The sequence below is a fragment of the Anolis sagrei genome, chromosome 2 (genome assembly GCF_037176765.1).
Source record: "Anolis sagrei isolate rAnoSag1 chromosome 2, rAnoSag1.mat, whole genome shotgun sequence".
Lineage (NCBI taxonomy): Eukaryota > Metazoa > Chordata > Lepidosauria > Squamata > Dactyloidae > Anolis > Anolis sagrei.
In genome coordinates this window covers 64,372,189-64,391,115 of record NC_090022.1, presented here as the reverse complement: position 1 = coordinate 64,391,115, position 18,927 = coordinate 64,372,189, and the positions used below count along the sequence as shown (strand labels likewise).

The 18,927-nt window shown below is 41.0% G+C and overlaps 1 protein-coding gene across 1 annotated transcript; it reads left to right on the top strand.

Moving 5' to 3' along the window:
* Positions 1-896: 896 nt before the first annotated feature.
* Positions 897-17,819, top strand: MKRN2 (makorin ring finger protein 2). The gene is made up of 8 exons (XM_060765949.2): positions 897-1,144; positions 2,174-2,302; positions 4,637-4,824; positions 6,405-6,715; positions 9,647-9,861; positions 11,213-11,323; positions 15,688-15,832; positions 17,482-17,819. Exons 1-8 carry the CDS (start codon positions 1,116-1,118, stop codon positions 17,623-17,625), a joined length of 1,272 nt encoding a protein of 423 aa, XP_060621932.2. The 5' UTR covers positions 897-1,115; the 3' UTR covers positions 17,626-17,819.
* Positions 17,820-18,927: the final 1,108 nt, after the last annotated feature.

Below are 18,927 nucleotides of genomic sequence, written 5' to 3'. Positions count from 1 at the left end.
TCCCCAATTATTCTGAGAATGCTATGTCCCAGAGCCAGGATTTCACTAGCTTTCTGTAGGTCAGGAGGGAAGGGGCTGATCTAATCTCTATCAGGAGACAGTTCCACAGCCGAGGGGCCACCACCGAGAAGGCCCTGTCTCTCGTCCCCACCAGACGCGATTGCGAATGTGATGGGACCGAGAGCAGGGCCCCTCCAGAAGATCTTAGCAACCTTGATGGTTCATAGGGGAGAATCCGTTCGGACATGATGATCTGCTTTGAACTTGATTGTCTGGCAGTGTAGACTCATATAATCCAGTTCAAAACAGACGTGGATTATCTGCCTTGATATTCTGGATTATCTGGCAGCGTAGAAGGGCCCTTTGTAATTCTCCAAATAAGGTGCTACAAGATCCCTTTGTTCATAATATTCCAGTCTAAACTGGAATTAAACCAGTTTGACTCCGCTTCAATTCCCATAGCTCAGTGATTCTCAGCCTGGGATCCCCATATGTTTTTGGCCTACAACTCCCAGAAATCCCAGCCAGTTTACCAGCTGTTGGGATTTCTGGGAGTTGAAGGCCAAAAACATCTGGGGACCCCAGGTTGAGAACCACTGAGAATCCTGGGAGCTGTAGTATAAACAAGGCCTCACCAAACTACAAAGCCCATGATTACATAGCACTGAGCCATGGCGGTTTAAAGTGGACTCGACCCGCAGTCATTCTACTGTAGAGATACATTATACACTACATTTTGCGGGAGGGGGCGCTCTGCCCACCTCTCTCGTTTTCCGCCTTCAGCCTCGTGGCCGCTCTGGCTCTACTTCCTGCTCTCTACGCTCTCGCACTTCCGGTCTGAGCGGCTTCCTTCCACCTTTGCCATAGACGCTACGTCGAGCGCTTTCCTATTTCTCTTCCCTTGGCAGGCAGGTCCGCCCCTTAAGGCTTCCGGCCGGAAACCAGCCCCCGCGCAAGGAAGGGCCGGGCGGCTCCCCAAGCAACCATCCCAGCCGCCCCTCCCTGCCTGGGCTCCGGCCCGCCTCCAGCTCCACAGCGGCGCTCAGCGGAACCAAAATGCGAGGAGGAGGCGGGCGGGGAGGGGAAGCCGGAGCGGGAGCCGAGCCGCGGGAGACATGAGCACCACGAAGGACGTGACCTGCAGGTCAGAGGGACGGGCGCGCTCCCTCTCAGCCCCGGGGGAGCCAGAACAACACACACACTCACACTCACACTCCCAAGATTTGTAGGCTGGGCCCCATCCTTAGCGTAGGCAAGGCATGGGCCAACTTCGACGGCTGAGGGGGGAAAGGAAGGGGCCTGAGGCTGTTGGGAATTGTGGGAGTTGAAGTCCAAAACACCCGGAGAGAGGGCCCAAGTTGGCCCAGGCCTGGTGTAGGTGCAAATGGAATAACTGGGTTTAATTTGAACCAAGATGCATTAGCAATCGCCCTGGGACCTGTTTCTAAACTCCTCCTTCCATCTTCAATTTTTAAATAATTTTCTAGTTCTAAATTTTAGTATAAACTAGCCGTCCCCACATAGGGGTTCTGTGTAGGAGGTTTGGCCCAATTCTATCGATGGTGGGGTTCAGAATGCTCTTTGATTATAGGTAAAGTATAAATCCCAGCAACTACAACTCCCAAATGTCAAGACTATATTTTCCCCAAACTCCACCAGTGTTCACATTTGGGCATATTGAGTATTCGTGTAGAGTTGGGTCCAAATCCATAATTGTTTGAGTGCATAGTGATCTCTGGATGTAGGTGAAATACAACTCCATAACCAAAGGACACTGCCAACCAAATCCTTCCAGAATTTTCTGTTGGTCATGGGAGAACTGTGTGCCAAGTTTGATTCAATCCCATTGTTGGTGGGGTTCAGAATTCGCTGTGATTGTAGGTGAACTATAAATCCGAGCAACTTCAACTCCCAAATGACGAAATCAATTTTTTGAGTGAAGGTCATACATTGGGTTGTTAGGTGTCTTGTGTCCAAATTTGGTGTAAATTCGTCCAGTGGTTTTTGAGTTCTGTTAATCCTACAAACGAACATTACATTTTTATTTATATAGATAGACTACAAGGAAGAAACCTGAGCAGATTGGTCTGCCAAACTTGAAAAGGATGGATGCACAAATAATACATCTTAAATCAGTTGCTATTTTTTTCACTAAAACGCAGTTTCATTTCAGGTATTTTATGCAAGGAGTGTGCCGAGAAGGGAGTCGATGCCTATTTTCACACGACTTGTCAACAAGCAAACCATCAACTATCTGCAAATTCTACCAGAAAGGACAGTGTGCCTATGGAACTCGCTGCAGGTACAAACTGCTAGTTTTTTTTAATAGGTTCTGATAAATTTTTGTAGTTGTGTCAATATTATTTCAGATAATGTTATCTCTATTGGAATAGTTTGTTTCTTTAGACAGATGTGACGGCTGCATTTGCATGGAGCATCCTAGGAAGAGCTTAATTCATTCATTAATCAACAACATTTATATCTCACCCATCTCCCCCGAAGGGAACTCAGGGCGGCTTACGTGAGGGGCATTTTTCCATACCCAAACAACAATAACAATTAAAAGCAGTTAAACAACAATTTAAAACAACATATGTAAACATTAGATGACTATTGTGCATGTGTCCAAAGTCAGACAGTAGATAATCATATTAATCAATCCAAAGCCAATTCCAACTGTATTACACAGATAATTATGCTGGGTCAAATGCTTTCTCCCAAAGCCAAGTTTTCACTTGTTTGCAAAATGACAGAAGGGAAGGGGCCAATCTAATCGCACCAGGGAGGGAGTTCCATGGCCAAAGGGCCACCACTGAGAAGGCCCTGTCTCTCATCCCTGTGAGTCGCGTGACCGAGAGCAGGGCCTCCCCAAAAGATCTTAACCTCCGTGATGGTTCATAGAGAGAGAGATGCATTCAGATAGGTAAGTTGGGATGGGGCCATTCAAGGCTTTATGAGCTGAAGCCAGCACTTTGAACCAGCGTAATGTTTCAGTATCCTATCGGAGCCAGGCTCACACGGTTTTGAGAAAGCTCTTATCAGCAGTTGGATAAATTTTAGGGCCCTTCCAGACAGGCCCTATATCCCAGGATCTGATCCCAGGTTTTCTGTTTATCCCAGATTATCTGACAGTGGGGACATATAATCCATTTTAAAACAGAAAACCTGAGATCAGATCCTGGGATATAGGGCCTGTCTGGAAGGGCCCATAGAGATCTTTGCAATACTAACATTTCTCTACTAAGTAAAAGGTTTTACCAAGTTAAATGGAGCTTCTCTCTAGGTAAGTGAGTCCTGTATAGAATGGCAGCGCCAGGATACTTTAGTGTTATATATCATACCGAGCCATTCTCCCTGTGCTAAAACTTCAATGCTGTGTATGCTTAGACATATTTCACCATGGGACTTGCTTCTGACTGTGAAGCTTGCAATCTGTGTAAAACAGATGTCCCCATCCATGCTAAATACTAGTTGCCTGGCTACAAAGAAATCATTAGAAATTAAACTCTTAGTGGGAGTCAGGAAACAAAACCATACACAGTCTTGGGTTGTTATGCTGCAATGCTCCATCTGCATACCTGAGAGGAAGTCCAAATTTAGAGTGTTCGCACGGTGATATTTCTAAGTAAATATATACACAGGCACTTATTGTTAAGTTGGCCTTATATACCTAAATTGCAGTCATTCTGAGAAAGCATTTCAGAGTTCCTTGGTAGTGATTTTCATTATGTTGCCAAGTGAGTTTGGCAAAGTACAGCACTGAGGCTGTATGCCACTCTCAGATTGTTTGGGGTCCCTCAACCCATCTATGCTCCCTAAATCTCCCTCCTTCTGGCCATCAAAAAGGCTGAATTGCTCTTCCTGGAAGCCTTCAAGAGGTCAGTCACCTCTTAAATAAGTTGCATGTGTGAATGTGCTAAGTGACCATTAAAAATAATTTGCTAAACTAGAAGTAGATTTCTGCCACTTCTATCCTTTATGGGCATTTCTGTCTGTCTCAAAGATTTTCAGAGGTGCAAAGTTGGCTCTCTCATCTGCTTCAGAGGGGATTTTAAAAAGGTATACTAAGAGCTTGTTAAAACATACTCCTTTTATCTGCACCATAGCTTTTCTAAACAATAAACAAAAGGCCTTTTTGCAAATGAAGTTATCCCTATAAGTTTTAGAAACTGCATGACAACAGTTGTATGCTTTTTCTTTGTCTATGTTGATCGAAAGCAGTGGTTCCCAACCTGTGGTCCATGGACCACCAGTGGTCCACAAGAACTAAAATATGGTCCACGGCCTCACCATTACTACACAGTTGCAACAAGAGCAACTGGTCTCACGAAACCTCTTATAGTGCTGAGGGTTATTAAATATGGTTTTCTGTGAGCAAGCAGATGGCGACTACTGGATGGATATGTTCTGTTTCAGAAACTAGAGTTGATGTGGTCTATCCAATGTAATTTTCTGAATCAGCACCTCAAATAACCAAACCGAGCCTAAAATTGACCAAAAACTGATTCGTAACCCTTTTGGTACTAATGTTGGAGAGTGGTCCCTGATCAAAGTGGTCCCTGATCAAAAAAAGGTTGGGAACCACTGATCTAAATGTATGTGTTAGTTATTTTTGTGTCTTTTTATTGTTCTTAAGGTATGATCATGTTAGACCTCCTGCATCTTCTGCATCAGGTGTTATGGGTGGAACCAGACCACTTTATGCTTCTGCACCACCATTTCACAGTCTTAACGCTCTTCCAGACCAAAATACACCGGTAACAAAAAGTAAAGTACATGAGCCTGGAAAACGGGAAAAGAAAACTTTAGTACTCAGGGACAGAGGTGAGTCGGAGTGAATAATCAGTGCTTCAGTGTTGTCATTTATTTACTACTTCTTATGTTGGTCTCCCAGTTTTATTTCAAGCCTCAGTTTTCCAAATGATTGCATATTGTTTGGCTAATAGAATTATAGAGGGGTGAAAACGAAATTGCATCCTATCTTCCTTTGCTATGTGTTTCATTTGACACTAATGGTAAATATGTGGTTTGTAGAAAAGAAATTCATTTATGTATGCCAAGGGCAGGTAAATCCCAGTCATTGCTGCCTGCTTGCCTATTGGCTTAAAAATAATGCAAAACTTGGTAAGTATACTTTTTCCTCAACTGTTTCCCTGGAGTCATAGAATATGGCTGTTCCCAGCATTCCATCTGGTAGATCAGCATTGATCCCAGTCCATTTCAAGTTCCTCTTCAGAAATTTGCTTTTAACCATTGGAATCCTAAATGTTTGGTGCTAGCATATATGAAGTAGCACCCCAACTCTAATCCCTAGGATTTTTTGCTGGGGAGTTTACTGGCTCTGAAGTTATTATTGTTATATTTAGTTATATCCTGCTTTATCTCCCACAAAGGGGACTCAAAGCAGCTAAAACTCCCAAGTATTCACATTTTAAGAATTTTTAAAACTTGTTCTTAATTTTATTTCTCAATTTCTGGTAAGTGTATAGAAATACTGTAAATAAATGGATTTGACTCTTACGCATTAGAGCAGGGATCCTCAAACTTTTCCAACAGAGAATCAGTTCACAGTTCCTCAGACTGTTGGGGGACAAGACAAAAAGTGAACAAAGTCCTTTGCAAACTGCAATATCTTATTCATAGTGCAAAAAAAAAAAAAACCATGAAAGACAGTACAATATTTAAAATTAAAAACAATTTTAACTGACATAAACCCACCAGTTTTTCATTGGAAAGTGTGGGCGTGCTTTTGGTTGATGAGATAGTTAAGTTAATTAGGATTGTTGCTGCTGGGTGTCTTCAAGTCATTTCAGACTTAGAACGACCCTAAGTCTGAACGGGGGGAAGGGGAAATGACCAAGGGGTAGAAGCCAGCATTGTAGTGTGCAGATAGATACATGTTGCATTCTTCATGGTTTGAGATAAGAAAAGCAAGGATTCCTTTCCCTTCTCTCATATAAGTCAATCAATGCCATCCAGTTCTGTGGACCAAAATGAAATGTTGCACTTAAGGAAATCATTGTGATGAGAACAAAATTCACCCAACGTTGACCTCCAATGTCTTTGAAAATTACAATCTCTCCCTTCATGCACAGAATTATATGCTGCACTTGTTGTGATTGGCATTTTGCCATTATGCCGTAATTCATTCAACCTTAAAAAAAAAACCTAAAATGCATGCTTTGTTGGTGCATTGGTTTACTTGATTCGGTTTTGTGGTATTAATCGTGGCAATGATAAAAGCTTTCAATGCTTTGAAGATGAAAGTAAATTTCTCATGTTTGATTAAAGTTAGCCAAAAAAAATTACTACTTTTAGAATGGAAATGCTGCGAGTCATCTACCATGAATTTATAACCTCCTGTCCTTGAATGAGATAAAATAATTCCTTTCCCCTCTTCCAAGATTTATGTGGATCCAATGAAGAAAGGACGAGATCCAGCTCTCTGAGCGATTCTGCAAGTTGCAGTCTTCCAGTGCTTCCTCCCGAAACAAAGCCTCATTCGTACTTGGATGCAATCCGCAGTGGGCTTGAAGAAGAGGATGCTGAACCAGGGAGTTCGTACATGGATGGCGAACAGTTGTGTCCCTATGCGGCAGCTGGCATGTGCCAGTTTGGTGACCGATGCATCTACCTCCATGGGCAAATGTGTGAAATCTGCGGCTTACAAGTTCTTCACCCTTTTGACCCAGAACAGAGGAAAACACACGAGAAGGTAGAATTGACCAGGAGTAAAGCTTGAGCTCCATTGTGTACATTTGAATGTTTCCATTTCTGACTTTAAGCTAACAGAAGTTCCCCATGTCATCTGGACTTGGAAAAATTTACCTTAGTTTAAATGATGGCTAATAACATGGTTGTGGGCTGCTTTTCAAACATAAGTAAAACAAACTACTGTTCCCTGGATGTCATGGGGAACCATAAAACAGTTTTATCTTAAAAGCATGAGCTTTCCTTCTACTACACACAGTAGAGTGAATAGAGAATGTGAGCCATGTGGTTCATTCTCATAGTCAGAAACCCATTTCCCTTTGTATCTATTCTTGTTAGAATACTTAGTTTTTTGGTCTTTATATACCATGTCTGTTTGTAAAGTCTTGTTTTATGTTATCTACTAGATTTGACCAGGCATATTATTTTTCTTTCAGAGGGAGTGTACTAGAAAATATAATTATTGTATATGACATTAATTTGTTCTGAAAATAAGTTTTATAAGAAGAACAATTTGCTAAACCAGTTTGAAGTTATAATAAAGAAACAAAACTTGGTAACTTCAGTGCACACATGTCACTGTCAATATACAACCACCAGACACGCCAGCGTTCTGAGTTTGAATACAGGTATTATGTGAAGAGTTGAATTTGCTATCACAGTTCCATTCTCAACTGATTAGAAGTAATAAGTGGGTCCTGTTGTAAAATCTCACAGCATATCCAAGTTGTGTACACCAAGTAGTTCATAGATTTGGAAGATAAAAGTTCACATTAAAAGGAGTCCGTACCTTTACCTTGGATTTTTCTTTTTGTATAATGCTGTTGTATTATTGTTGTTGTTGTTAAATAATAATAATAATAATAATAATAATAATAATGGTAATAATAATACAATAATAATCTTTATTTATATCCCATCACCATCTCCCCAAAGGGACTTGGGGCAGCTTACAAGGCACTCCAAAGTACAGCATATAGCATAAATGTTGCATGAATATAAAACAGTATCACAAAAAATATATAAAACTATCCACTATAAACACATATAATAAAGTAAAGTAGCACAGTTTTAAAATGCAGACCATCTGTAGTTAAAAAAGATACAATTGGGCATGACAGAGCAGAATTATGCTTCTTAAAGTTATGCGTTTGATTTGGCTTGTTGCTGTTCTATAAAAAAGGCTTGAACAAAGTCTGTGTGGACAATTTCAAGTCACCTGTGGCCTGCCTCGACTGTTATATAGTAGGCCTGTTTGATCAAGAAAAAATTTGTTTCTAAATTCGATTCTTAATTGGGGTGTTTTTTTGTTTCGATATTAAAAATATTTACAAAACTTTCAAAAAAAATGTTTTGTTATTTACGAATTTTCGTTATTATTTACAAAACATTTTTGAAAAAAAATTTTTCTTGATCAAACAGGCTAAGTGTGAATGTTGCAGTAATGGTCACCTTGATTAGCATTGAATGGCTTTCTCCCACCCTGGACATTCCATAGATATTAGATGATATATATAACTCACCATTTGCCTAGTTTCCAACAGACCTCTGAGGATGCCTGCCATAGATGTGGGCAAAATGTCAGGAGAGAATGCTTCTGGAACATGGTCATACAGCCCTGAAAAGTCAGCCAGAGCCGGATGGCGCGCGGAGGCCGCTTGTGAGCGCGCGCGCGCCATCCAATGGGCTCCGGCGCCCCCCTCCTCCTCCTCCTCCTCCTTCTCTTCCTCCCAGCTGGGAGGAAGAGGAGGAGGGGGGCGCCGGAGCCAGAGCCGGATGGCGCGCGCGCGCTCACAAGCGGCCTCCGCGCGCCATCCAATGGGCTCCGGCGCCCCCCTCCTCCTCCTCCTCCTCCTTCTCTTCCTCCCAGCTGGGAGGAAGAGGAGGAGGAGGAAGAGGAGGAGGGGGGCGCCGGAGCCAGAGCCGGATGGCGCGCGGAGGCCGCTTGTGAGCGCGCGCGCGCGCCATCCAATGGGCTCCGGCGCCCCCCTCCTCCTCCTCCTCCTCCTCCTCTTCCTCCCAGCTGGGAGGAAGAGGAGGAGGAGGAGGAGGAGGAGGGGGGCGCCGGAGCCAGAGCCGGATGGCGCGCGCGCGCGTCACAAGCGGCCTCCGCGCGCCATCCAATGGGCTGCCAAGGGTGGCTGCCAAGGGTGGCTGCCATCCAATGGGCTGCCAAGGGTGGCTGCCAAGGTAGCGGCGCGCCATCCAATGGGCTCCGGAGGAAGAGGAGGAGCCAGAGCCGGATGGCGCGCTCAGCAGCAGCCTCCATGCAATTAACGAGCGGAGCTTCAGCTCGTAAAATACATGGGGCTGCTGCTTCGATATTTTTAAACCCTTCCGGGTTTAAAAATATGTTTTGATATCGCTTCGGATATGCTAAAAATAACGATTTTAATACGAATTAACGAATTAACGAAACGAAACCGACAGGCCTATTATATAGGTCTGCTGTAACCTATTTTCTCAGTATAACCCTCTAATCTGCAATGTGTGCATTGATATAAACTGTACCACCATGTTTTTTTAGGCTTGGCATACTTCATGTGTTTCTTACTGTCCCTCTAGGATGCTAAAGATAGTATTTTTTATGTATACATATTTTTTCCCTGTAAAAACCGAAATGGGGCGGTTATACTTCAATGCTGTGAGTTTTATTTTATTAGCAATATGTTTTTGCTGTGACCAGTTTTTTCTTCAAATTGAAGCTACTAGTTTTTAAGGGGATTTCATAAGCAACAAGCACACATCTGTTTGCATGATTTTTCTTTATTTGGTCATTTAGAATGCTACTCTATAAATGGGAATAACCATTAAGTGGGACTTAAAGACTGAAACATGACTGAATTGTAATGGCATCCAGACATAAATCCACAGTAACCCTTTCTCTCTTGCTGTCTATTAAAATGACATTGTGGCCTTTTCTCCATGTATTTAGATGTGCATGGCAACCTTTGAACATGAGATGGAGAAGGCCTTTGCCTTTCAGGCAAGTCAGGACAAGGTGTGCAGCATCTGCATGGAAGTGGTGTATGACAAGCCATCTGCATCAGAACGAAGATTTGGGATCCTTTCCAACTGCAACCACACCTACTGTTTGTCCTGCATCCGACAGTGGCGGGGAGTCAAGCAGTTTGAGAATCCCATCATAAAGTAAGTTTCTGTGACTCACACTTTCAGTGCCACCAGGTGAAAGAGACACTGAAAAGGCACAGAATATTTGCATGATTATTTGTATAAAATTAGTATCAATAGGAAGGGAGAAAGAAACATCAATGATAAAGACTGGACAGTGAAGATGTCGGAATTAATAGAAATGGACAAAAGAATAAGTTACTTCAGACATTCTAAGAAGAGAGGAAAACAATTTTATCAATATACATTGAGTGAAGAGGAAAGACATTACAGGTTTGGAGACCATAACCATTCGGATATTCATTTCTAAATGTTAAAATAAGCAGAAATAAACAATTTATTGGACAAAGTGGAAAATCTGTTACATTTATAGAGAAACCAACAAAGGAGAAGCTGGAAATCCACTTTAAAAACTAGTTTATGTATAGGGTTGCTGCGAGTTTTTCGAACTATGGCCATGATCTAGCAGCATTCTCTCCTAACATTTCACCTGCATCTGTGGCTGGTATCTTCGAAACCTCTGATGATGCCAGCCACTGATATTGGTGAAATGTTAGGAGAGAATGCTGCTTGGACATGGCCATACGGCCCAAAAAACTCACAGCAACCCAGCAATTCCGGCCATGGAAGCCTTCAACAATGCCTTCATTTATGTATATGTTGATAGTTTTAGAGTTATAGATAGATATTTTTGTTTGTTAGGTAATCATTGTCTAAGTATGTGTTTATGTATTCATAAGTATTGTTGCTTCCCATTCAGTGTGTTTATACGTCAAAAATATTTAATTAAAATATTTTTGAAAAAGAAGAGAGTATGTTGAAGTCACCACAGAGAAAGCCTACCAGCCTAAACATAGATAGCAGCAGGTACTTCAGAGTAGCCTCTATGTTTTGCTTTTTTAAAAAATATAAGCTTGGCAAAATTAAGACCTTGTTTGGAACCACACTGAAAAAATAACTGTTATTGTGAAAATGGAGAGTATCTAACCCTCCAGATGTGCTTGGACGCAATCATACCTCACCTTTCATTGTGTTGCCTAGCACTGTTGGGAACTGCCATTCAACATCACTTAGGAAGTCATGCATTTACCCCACCTCAGCCATATTAAGAAGTGTCCTTCCTTAAATAAACTTCTTCGGCCTACGATATTTGTTAAAGACTCCCAGGAGCAGCAACTATTTCTTTTTTTAATGAAAAATGTGTAAAATGAAAAGAAAGTTAGGATCAATCACATGTGACTCCAAGGCCCCTTCCTCACACCTAAATAAAATCCCACATCTGTTTTGAATGGGATTATATGGCAGTGTGGACTCTTGTGTAGCAAAAAGTGTAAAACAAGAGTACAGTTCTCTTCTTTTTCCATTCAAGATCCTGCCCAGAATGTCGTGTGATTTCAGAGTTTGTAATTCCCAGTGTGTATTGGGTTGAAGACCAGACCAAGAAGAATGAGCTTATTGAAGCATTTAAGCAGGGGGTAGGGTAAGTATGATTAAAATAATTTGAAATCAGAGATGATTGATAAGAGTGGATTTGAGGTTTTTTTAAAAATGGCTTAGTCTATATCAATGTTTATTCCCGTGTGTCGGCCATACGTGCTTTGTAAGTATCAAAAGACTGTTCTGACAAGAAGCACTGCTTGACTATCAAGCAAAAAAGTGGGTGCTAGAAACAATATCATACAAAAGCTGACACACCACATTAAAAACAGTGGATATGGCTCCTAAAGACACATGGCACATTATCACAGGATGCCTATGCCCTACACCACTGTAGAAATTATACTGTTTTGCCGGTATCGCACCACTTGATATCTGCTGGGAAGTAACAGCCAGCAATGAAAGGGCCAAGGCATTGACATCAATGGCCCAACTCTGTCAACCAGCATGCCAATGTCTTAAATCAAGAAGCAACTTCCTAAGATCTACCTTCAGGAACCTCAGCAAGACAAAGTCCAAATGTGGCAGGTAAAAACGTGGAACCTCAATCATTGGCTGATACCAGTGAGAAACTCCCCCCCACCAGGGGCGCACAGAAGACTGGGTGACTTGGAAGGCACTGAACAGACTGTGCTCTCGCACCACGAGATGCCGGAACACAGTCTTAAGAAATGGAGCTGCAAAGTGGAGTCCACAACATGCAAGTGTAAAGAAAAGAAAACCACAGACCACTTGCAGTCTGAGCCCTGCCACATGCACAGTGGAGGACCTTCCTACAGCAATACCAGAGGCACTTGAAATGGCCAAAGAAAATTTAGCATATTGCCAAGTTTTAAGCTTTGTTTGTGTTTTTATATATAGTATAATTGTATTCTCAATTTGCATCTGACACGATAAATAAAAATAAGTATCAATTTTTTAAAAAGTGAATTTGCAGTAAGATTGGAAATGGCTGGCAATCTACTTCTGTTTTTGAAAAACAACTATTTTCAAAGCTGACGTATCACGCCTGAAGCTTTCAGAAGAGATATTTTAACCTTTTCACCAGTATTCAATGAAGAACATACAATGGGACCACAAAAAGAGCAACCAAATGGCACTTTGTTCACTTCTGCCTGCAGACAGGTTAATACTTTGAGTGCTTTATGGGCTATATCAATTTGGTAAGCCTAGTGGATGAATTGGAGCAAGTCAGTCCTGATATAAGACCCATTTTTAGTGTTTCACCTGCACTTTGAGTTGCATTTAGTATATGCAAGCTTCTGATATTGAGTTTCATATTGAGTTGCATTTAGTATATTGAGTTGTATATTGAGTTACATTTAGTATATGCAAGTTTCTAATTTTGTTTTTGAAGAGTATTATTGTTCAGGCATAATGATGAAGCATCTCTGGATAAGCAGGCTTCAAGGCTGCAGAAACAATGCATTATAAAATGTTGGTTTCTCAACAACCGAACAGTCTACAAAGTGGCTATAGTCTGTTGCTAAATTTAAGGTGAGAGACCCCAATAATAAATCTTTGTCTGGGCCCCATGTTCTAGCCACCCTTTATTTCACTCAGAGATGAAAGTAAATGTTGTTAAGTGGGAAGGTCAGGCGCTTTTGTTTTGTGCTATGTTGCATTTAAGCTTATTGGGGCTCCTTGAATGTTATGGGAGCACATGCTCACAGCGTGCAATTTCTGTCTCATATGGTCCAATAGTGTTTCTGTGACTATGTCTTTTTGAAGACTCCAATTGTGTTAATATTGTTTCAGACTGAGGTGCAGAATCTGGAAATATCTGTTGATAGAATTCGTAATTTTAGGTTCCAACATGGAAACAGAAAATTAGACCATAAAGCACTGCAAGAACAGTATTTTTTCCAGAATTGCAGTGTGGCCTTGATTTTAGCTCAGCATTTCAGTGTCTTTTTGGGGCAACTTTTAAGCAATAGTGTGTCATTGTCATTTCTTTGCCTAAAGGGATTTTCTTCCCCTCCTGCTTCTAATTCCATTAAATCAGTGGAGTTGAGTCTGTGAGCCTCTAAATATGTGGATGTGGAGTTTCCACCATGGCCAATGGAATGAGATTATGGATTACCAGTCTTGACTTGAGTTGTTATTAATTTGGGACTGGAAATTTTGTGGGATAGTTAGAAATATAGAACCAACTCCCCAGTCAATGTTTTGATGACTTCTCTACTTTCCTGTGAATAGGCAATGAAAAACTGGGATCAAGAGTTTTTAGTTCTATATCATTTAAGAGTGAGCTGTGTATGTATCCTACTAATCTGTCTAGCATTTAGTTAAATGCTTGTTATATTTAACAAAAGGTCAGGTCTTTGATTTGGTGACCTTCAGTCTTGCACTCTAAAACATAGTTATATGTTTCCGAGAAGGCTAAGCTTTTGTTGTGTATATTACATTGCTCTGTATTTATGCCCGTGTTTATGCTTATCAGTCACATCAGTGGCTGTGCTATTAATCTGCAGCTGCTGGTCAGAAGAAGCAGCTTGGGCCTCTGGTGGTGTGCTCCTCTGTTTAAAGGGTATAAATCACTTACTCTGCTGGAAAATCAGAGCGTGGAGATTCCAAACTAATAAGAGAAAAGAGCATTTGTCAGGAATCCGTCTGTCCCATAACAATTTGTTCTACTACATTTCTGGAACAAATACACCAGAAAAATCAGTTTGAATTTCTGGAAAGGTCTACATGCATGATAGTAAGCTGACACATTAGTGAGTTTATTATTTCCTCCTTTTTACTGGAATTCCCCATAAAGATATGAAATTTATCTGGAAAGTAAGGTTACAAGGCACATAGCTTTCATGGGGAATTTTCTCAGGAAAAGTTGGTATCGCTGCTGGGAAGCCAGTGGAAGTGAATGAGCAGTGCCAGTTCATCGGTAGCTCATCAACTGGCGCTGTGGTGAAGGGTAGAGATGAGCATCCTCATTCCGTTTCCCTCTGAGTGCAAAGTTCGCGCTGTAATACGCTACCTAAATACTAAGGGCATGAACGCTGCTGCGATTCATCGTGAAATCATTTGTTTATGGAGAGGACATAATGTCAAGACAGCTTGTGATAAAATGGGTACGGAATATATTGTGAGACCATGAAGAAATTTCACAAAGCCATCCAAAACAAACGTCATGGGATGCTGACAGCGGGAGTCTGTCTCCTTCATGGCAATGCGCGTCCGCACACCTCTCATGCAACACAAGAGTTGGTGACTTCATTTGGTTGGGATGTTTTAAGACACCCCTCTCACAGCCCCAGTCTTTCACCCAGTGATTATCCTCTGTTAACTAAATTGAAGGAGCACCTTGGTGGAAATCACTTTTCCGACAATGAAGTGGTAAAATTGAAGTGACAAAGTGGTTGAAAAAGGCAGAGGGAAACTTCAATGACACAGGCATCAAAAACTCGTTCCATGGATGATTATGTGGAAAAATATGTGATGTAATGTAACATGTAATGTAATATAATACCTATGCTACAATCCATGTAAGCTTTAGTAAAATATACTCATTCTTTGTATTTTAAAAAAATCTTGTAACCTTTCCGGATAACCTTTGAATAAACAGGAAAGGTTGCTTTCAATGAAATAAATAAAATGGAAGCAATGCATAGAGTCTAATTTTGCGAGTATATTCTTCTCTAACATGTTGTCTACTCAACTCCCTTTGCTCCAGATTGAACTTAATTGGTAAAAGTTGTTTTACTAAGTGCACAACTATATATGCAGATGCTACTGTATCACAGTTGTACAATTAAAACTTCACATTTTGTTTTTTAAACTCTAATAGAAAAATGGGAGAGGATTTTATCATATGTCATTCCCCAAACCTCCTGTCTTACATTTATATATTGGCCTTGGTTCCTCCTGCTTAAAAATAATAAGAGTAGTTGAAAGGGAAGAAACCTCAATTTCTCAGCACTTGGTTTTTGAGTACTTGAGAATTAATGAAGTAGCACAGTCATTTCCTAGTGAATTCATCAAGATCCCTAAAAGTATATCCTTCTGATTTTCCAGAATTTCATATTTGGACTTTTTATCATGCACACAGACAAAATTAATTGCCAATTTAACTTTGATTAGGCTGGCAGCCTATCTTGAAGCAGTAGTATATCTTACTCTAAACAGAGTCCTACAGTGAAGGTTGCATCTATCCTAACCATAACACAAAAGTGAATATAAAAACACAATTGGTAACTAAAGCTGGAAATTAATGCTATACAGCTACCATCAATCATATCATATCTAGTTTCCTTTCTCTTGAGATAACTTTTGCTGTTTTTATGTCATTTTTTTTATTACTTCCTGTGTTTTGTATTCAGCCCTCCCATGACACCACACATGAATGGTGTGGTTGTAACTCTTGTGTAAGTGAAAATATTGTCTTTTCTGGTTTTCCTGTTCCAGGAGAAAGGCCTGCAAGTATTTTGAGCAGGGCAAGGGGACTTGTCCCTTTGGGGGGAAGTGTCTATACTTACATGCCTATCCAGATGGGAGACGGGCCGAACCAGAGAAACCGCGCAAGCAGCTCAGCTCTGAAGGGACTGTCCGGGTAAGATTTCCAAGCTCCCTTTCCATTAATGTATTATCTCTTGGATCAACAGAAGTGTTCAACCTTAATGATCCGCAGAGTTCTGCTATTGGAAAATGTAACTTTCCAACATTTACAAAAGGCTTGCAAATACTGTTTTAGTACAATTGGGAAATAGGGTGTTCTTTGGTTACAATTCCTCTCCTTAGAAATTCGATCCCTCACACTGTGCTTAGTATCTTTTTTGACAATCCAATCCTTTCTTTCATAAACAAGTTTAGTTGGTATTTAAAGTACACCTGTTTGACAAGAGTTTATGTGCAGCATTGTGCATCATGATTTTAAATAGCCTTGCAAATTGCATGTTTATTTGGGTTTGATCATGGGTGGAAGTAACCATTTTTAAAACTCCAGTGAGGTTAACAACTGTATTTTTTTTGTAATACATCTGTGCCTACAGTCTTAACTGTAATCTGAAGCCATGTTTGTGTCAACAACAAATGTAAACAACTGACCCTTTCCCCCTCAACAGTCAGCCCTCAAAGGCCTGCTGAAAGAAAGTTCTTCATCTGATTATTATGTTCAAATGTACTTAGCTACTTTCATCTGGTATATATAGGTTGCTGTTTCACACTACCTCATTTCTTCTTCTGTTCAGTCTCGGCCTCTTTGGCATCACAGTAGTCTTAAGAACTTTTACAATTTTATTCTGGCTGAGAACTAGCAGACGTAATTAATGGCTGTTTTAATCATAGAAGGATTAGAATTTCATATGTCTCCACCATGTCCAACGTACAGCCAGCTGTACTGCTCTTTAGAAAAAGGTAAAATGGATATCTGAGGAGGAGAAGGATTAGATGTGATTGATTCTTCTTCATGGTCTCTGTGATTCACACAAAAGGGTTCACTGTCCCTGTGCAGTACATCATTTGGAAACTTCTAGAGCTGTTCTCTAAGCATCTTAGCACTAGTTCTCTTCCCTTGATCCATGTGACCAGCCTGATTCTTGCTGAAAACCTCAGTTCCTTTTTGGCTGCTGCAGGAGCACATTTAAAGGAACTATTGGTGAGCTGTTCGCTCCTTTTTAGATATTCTTTCACATTTTGTATTCTTTGTGTGCTAAGTTTTGGTTTTCTTCTTTCAGAAAACAATTTTGCCTTTTCCTAGACTGTCTTTCAGCTTACTTGGACTGCATCTAGGGAACTGAGTTTTAAGTGGGAATCGGGTCCATGACATGGACTCAGGGAAGAGGGGCCGATGTCAAAAGAATTACATAACAGCTTAGATGATTCCAAAATATGTACTATGCAGAGGAGCTACTCAGTTTGTATGAGTTCACATATGACAACTGGAAGAACTAGTTACAGACAAGCAACCTCTTCTCCCTGTTTATGGACTTCCCAGAGGCATTTACTTGGGAGTATGTGGACAGAATTGCTGGACAAGGGAAAGTTTCAATCTGAAGAAAGAGGTTTCTTTTGATAGAAAGGAATCCCTGTACTTCTTAGCAGGGATCAGCCAAGAAGAAAAAGTGTGCTTATATGGGGTAGGGGCTGTGGCTCCACAGCTGGCATATAGTCCTCAAAAGCCAAAAATATCACCCCTTGCTGAATAATGCTAAAGACATGAAAAGCACTGTCAGAGTTACTTGTGTTTTCCATTCTTTTCAGTTCCTCAATTCCGTTCGTCTCTGGGATTTTATTGAAGACCGAGAAAACAGGACGGTACCAGTTGCCACCGATGACGTAACTGAGATTGGAGGGCTTTTTATGCGTCTTTCTGGAGCAGATGCTGAATCTGCTGCTCCTCCCTAGAATACCACTAGCTCTCCCTCATGTTCTTTTCTGTAGAATGCCTTCTGTTTCTTAACTAACTTTGTACTGTTTCCCATAATAATTAGAATTACTGTGCCATGGAGACTGAGGTCCTGGTGAAATTCTAGTACAAGTCTGTCACTGTAGAGAGAAAAACATTGAAGCATAATTAAAGGAGTACTTGGTAGATGCAATCATCGATAGAGAATCTTTCTTTTTGTAACGCAGACCAACAGTGTGCTTTCTTGTTGAAGGGAAAACTTACTGCCTGATTTTTTTAAAGCTTTCTGACATCACATGTCAAGTGCAAATCAGGTCCAAGGTATAAACGTTATGTGACATGGACAGAAGAAATGTCTTTTTAGAGAAGTTAAATGTACTTCATCATATCCAAGTTTTGTCAAGTTTAGAAGCAGAACACACAATCAAGTTTTAAAGAAATTTTTGTGAGGACACAGACATAAAGCAGTATTTGGCTACTGCATTTCAGATCCCCTACGTCACTATATTTTGAAGATAATGACAAAACAGAACTTCTGTGGGATTCCATAGCAAAAATGTAATGGTACAGAGTATTAAATGCCCATTGATTTCTGAAACAGTGCCTCTTTTCCTGATGTGTGATATGGTTCATGGTAACAGAGGTCCAAGAGGAAAATAAGACAACTTTCCCATCCTCCTCTTAGAACAGGGCATTATCAGAAATACCAAGTGCAGGACCCAGATGAGGAGTTGCCTTCAGAGGTACCCAGAATTTGCAGGCACTCACCCAATTAGGAAGAAAAATTAGTAACTGCTGAAAGGTTGTTAATTGCTAGGATCTGTGATGCTGCTTGTTTTGGGAGAAAGGAAGGAGACACGATTTGCTGTGGTCAGTCTGGATGAGAGACTTCTTCCCAGGTAACATGTATGTCATTTTGGGGTGGAAGGTAGCCTCATCTGCCACTAGTACAACTAACTATACCTCTAATTAATTAAGTACCACCATATTACATGGAAAAGAAAAAGGAAGAGGGGCCGACCAAGGGCAAGATGGATGGACAGTATCCTTAAAGTGACTAGCTTGACTCTCAAAAAGCTGGGGATGGCAATGGCCAACAGGGAGCTCTGGTGTGGGCTGGTCAATGAGGTCATGAAGAGTCGGAAGTGACTGAACAAATAAACAACCACTATATTAAATGATAGCATAGATTAGTACCCAAACGCCAGTTGAACTGTACACCTTGATTTCTTTCAGGCAAAGAGGACATAGCTTCGTTCATTCTCCAGCCTGTCGGGGCCTGCGAGGGTTTGATGCAAGCA

Bases quoted from the DNA above. Each gene is read 5' to 3' on its own strand.
- MKRN2 (XM_060765949.2), top strand. From the start codon at position 1,116: ATGAGCACCACGAAGGACGTGACCTGCAG. The intron at 1,145-2,173 runs GTCAGAGGGACG...GTTTCATTTCAG, and splicing joins ACGAAGGACGTGACCTGCAG to GTATTTTATGCAAGGAGTGT. The intron at 6,716-9,646 runs GTAGAATTGACC...CCATGTATTTAG, and splicing joins AGAGGAAAACACACGAGAAG to ATGTGCATGGCAACCTTTGA.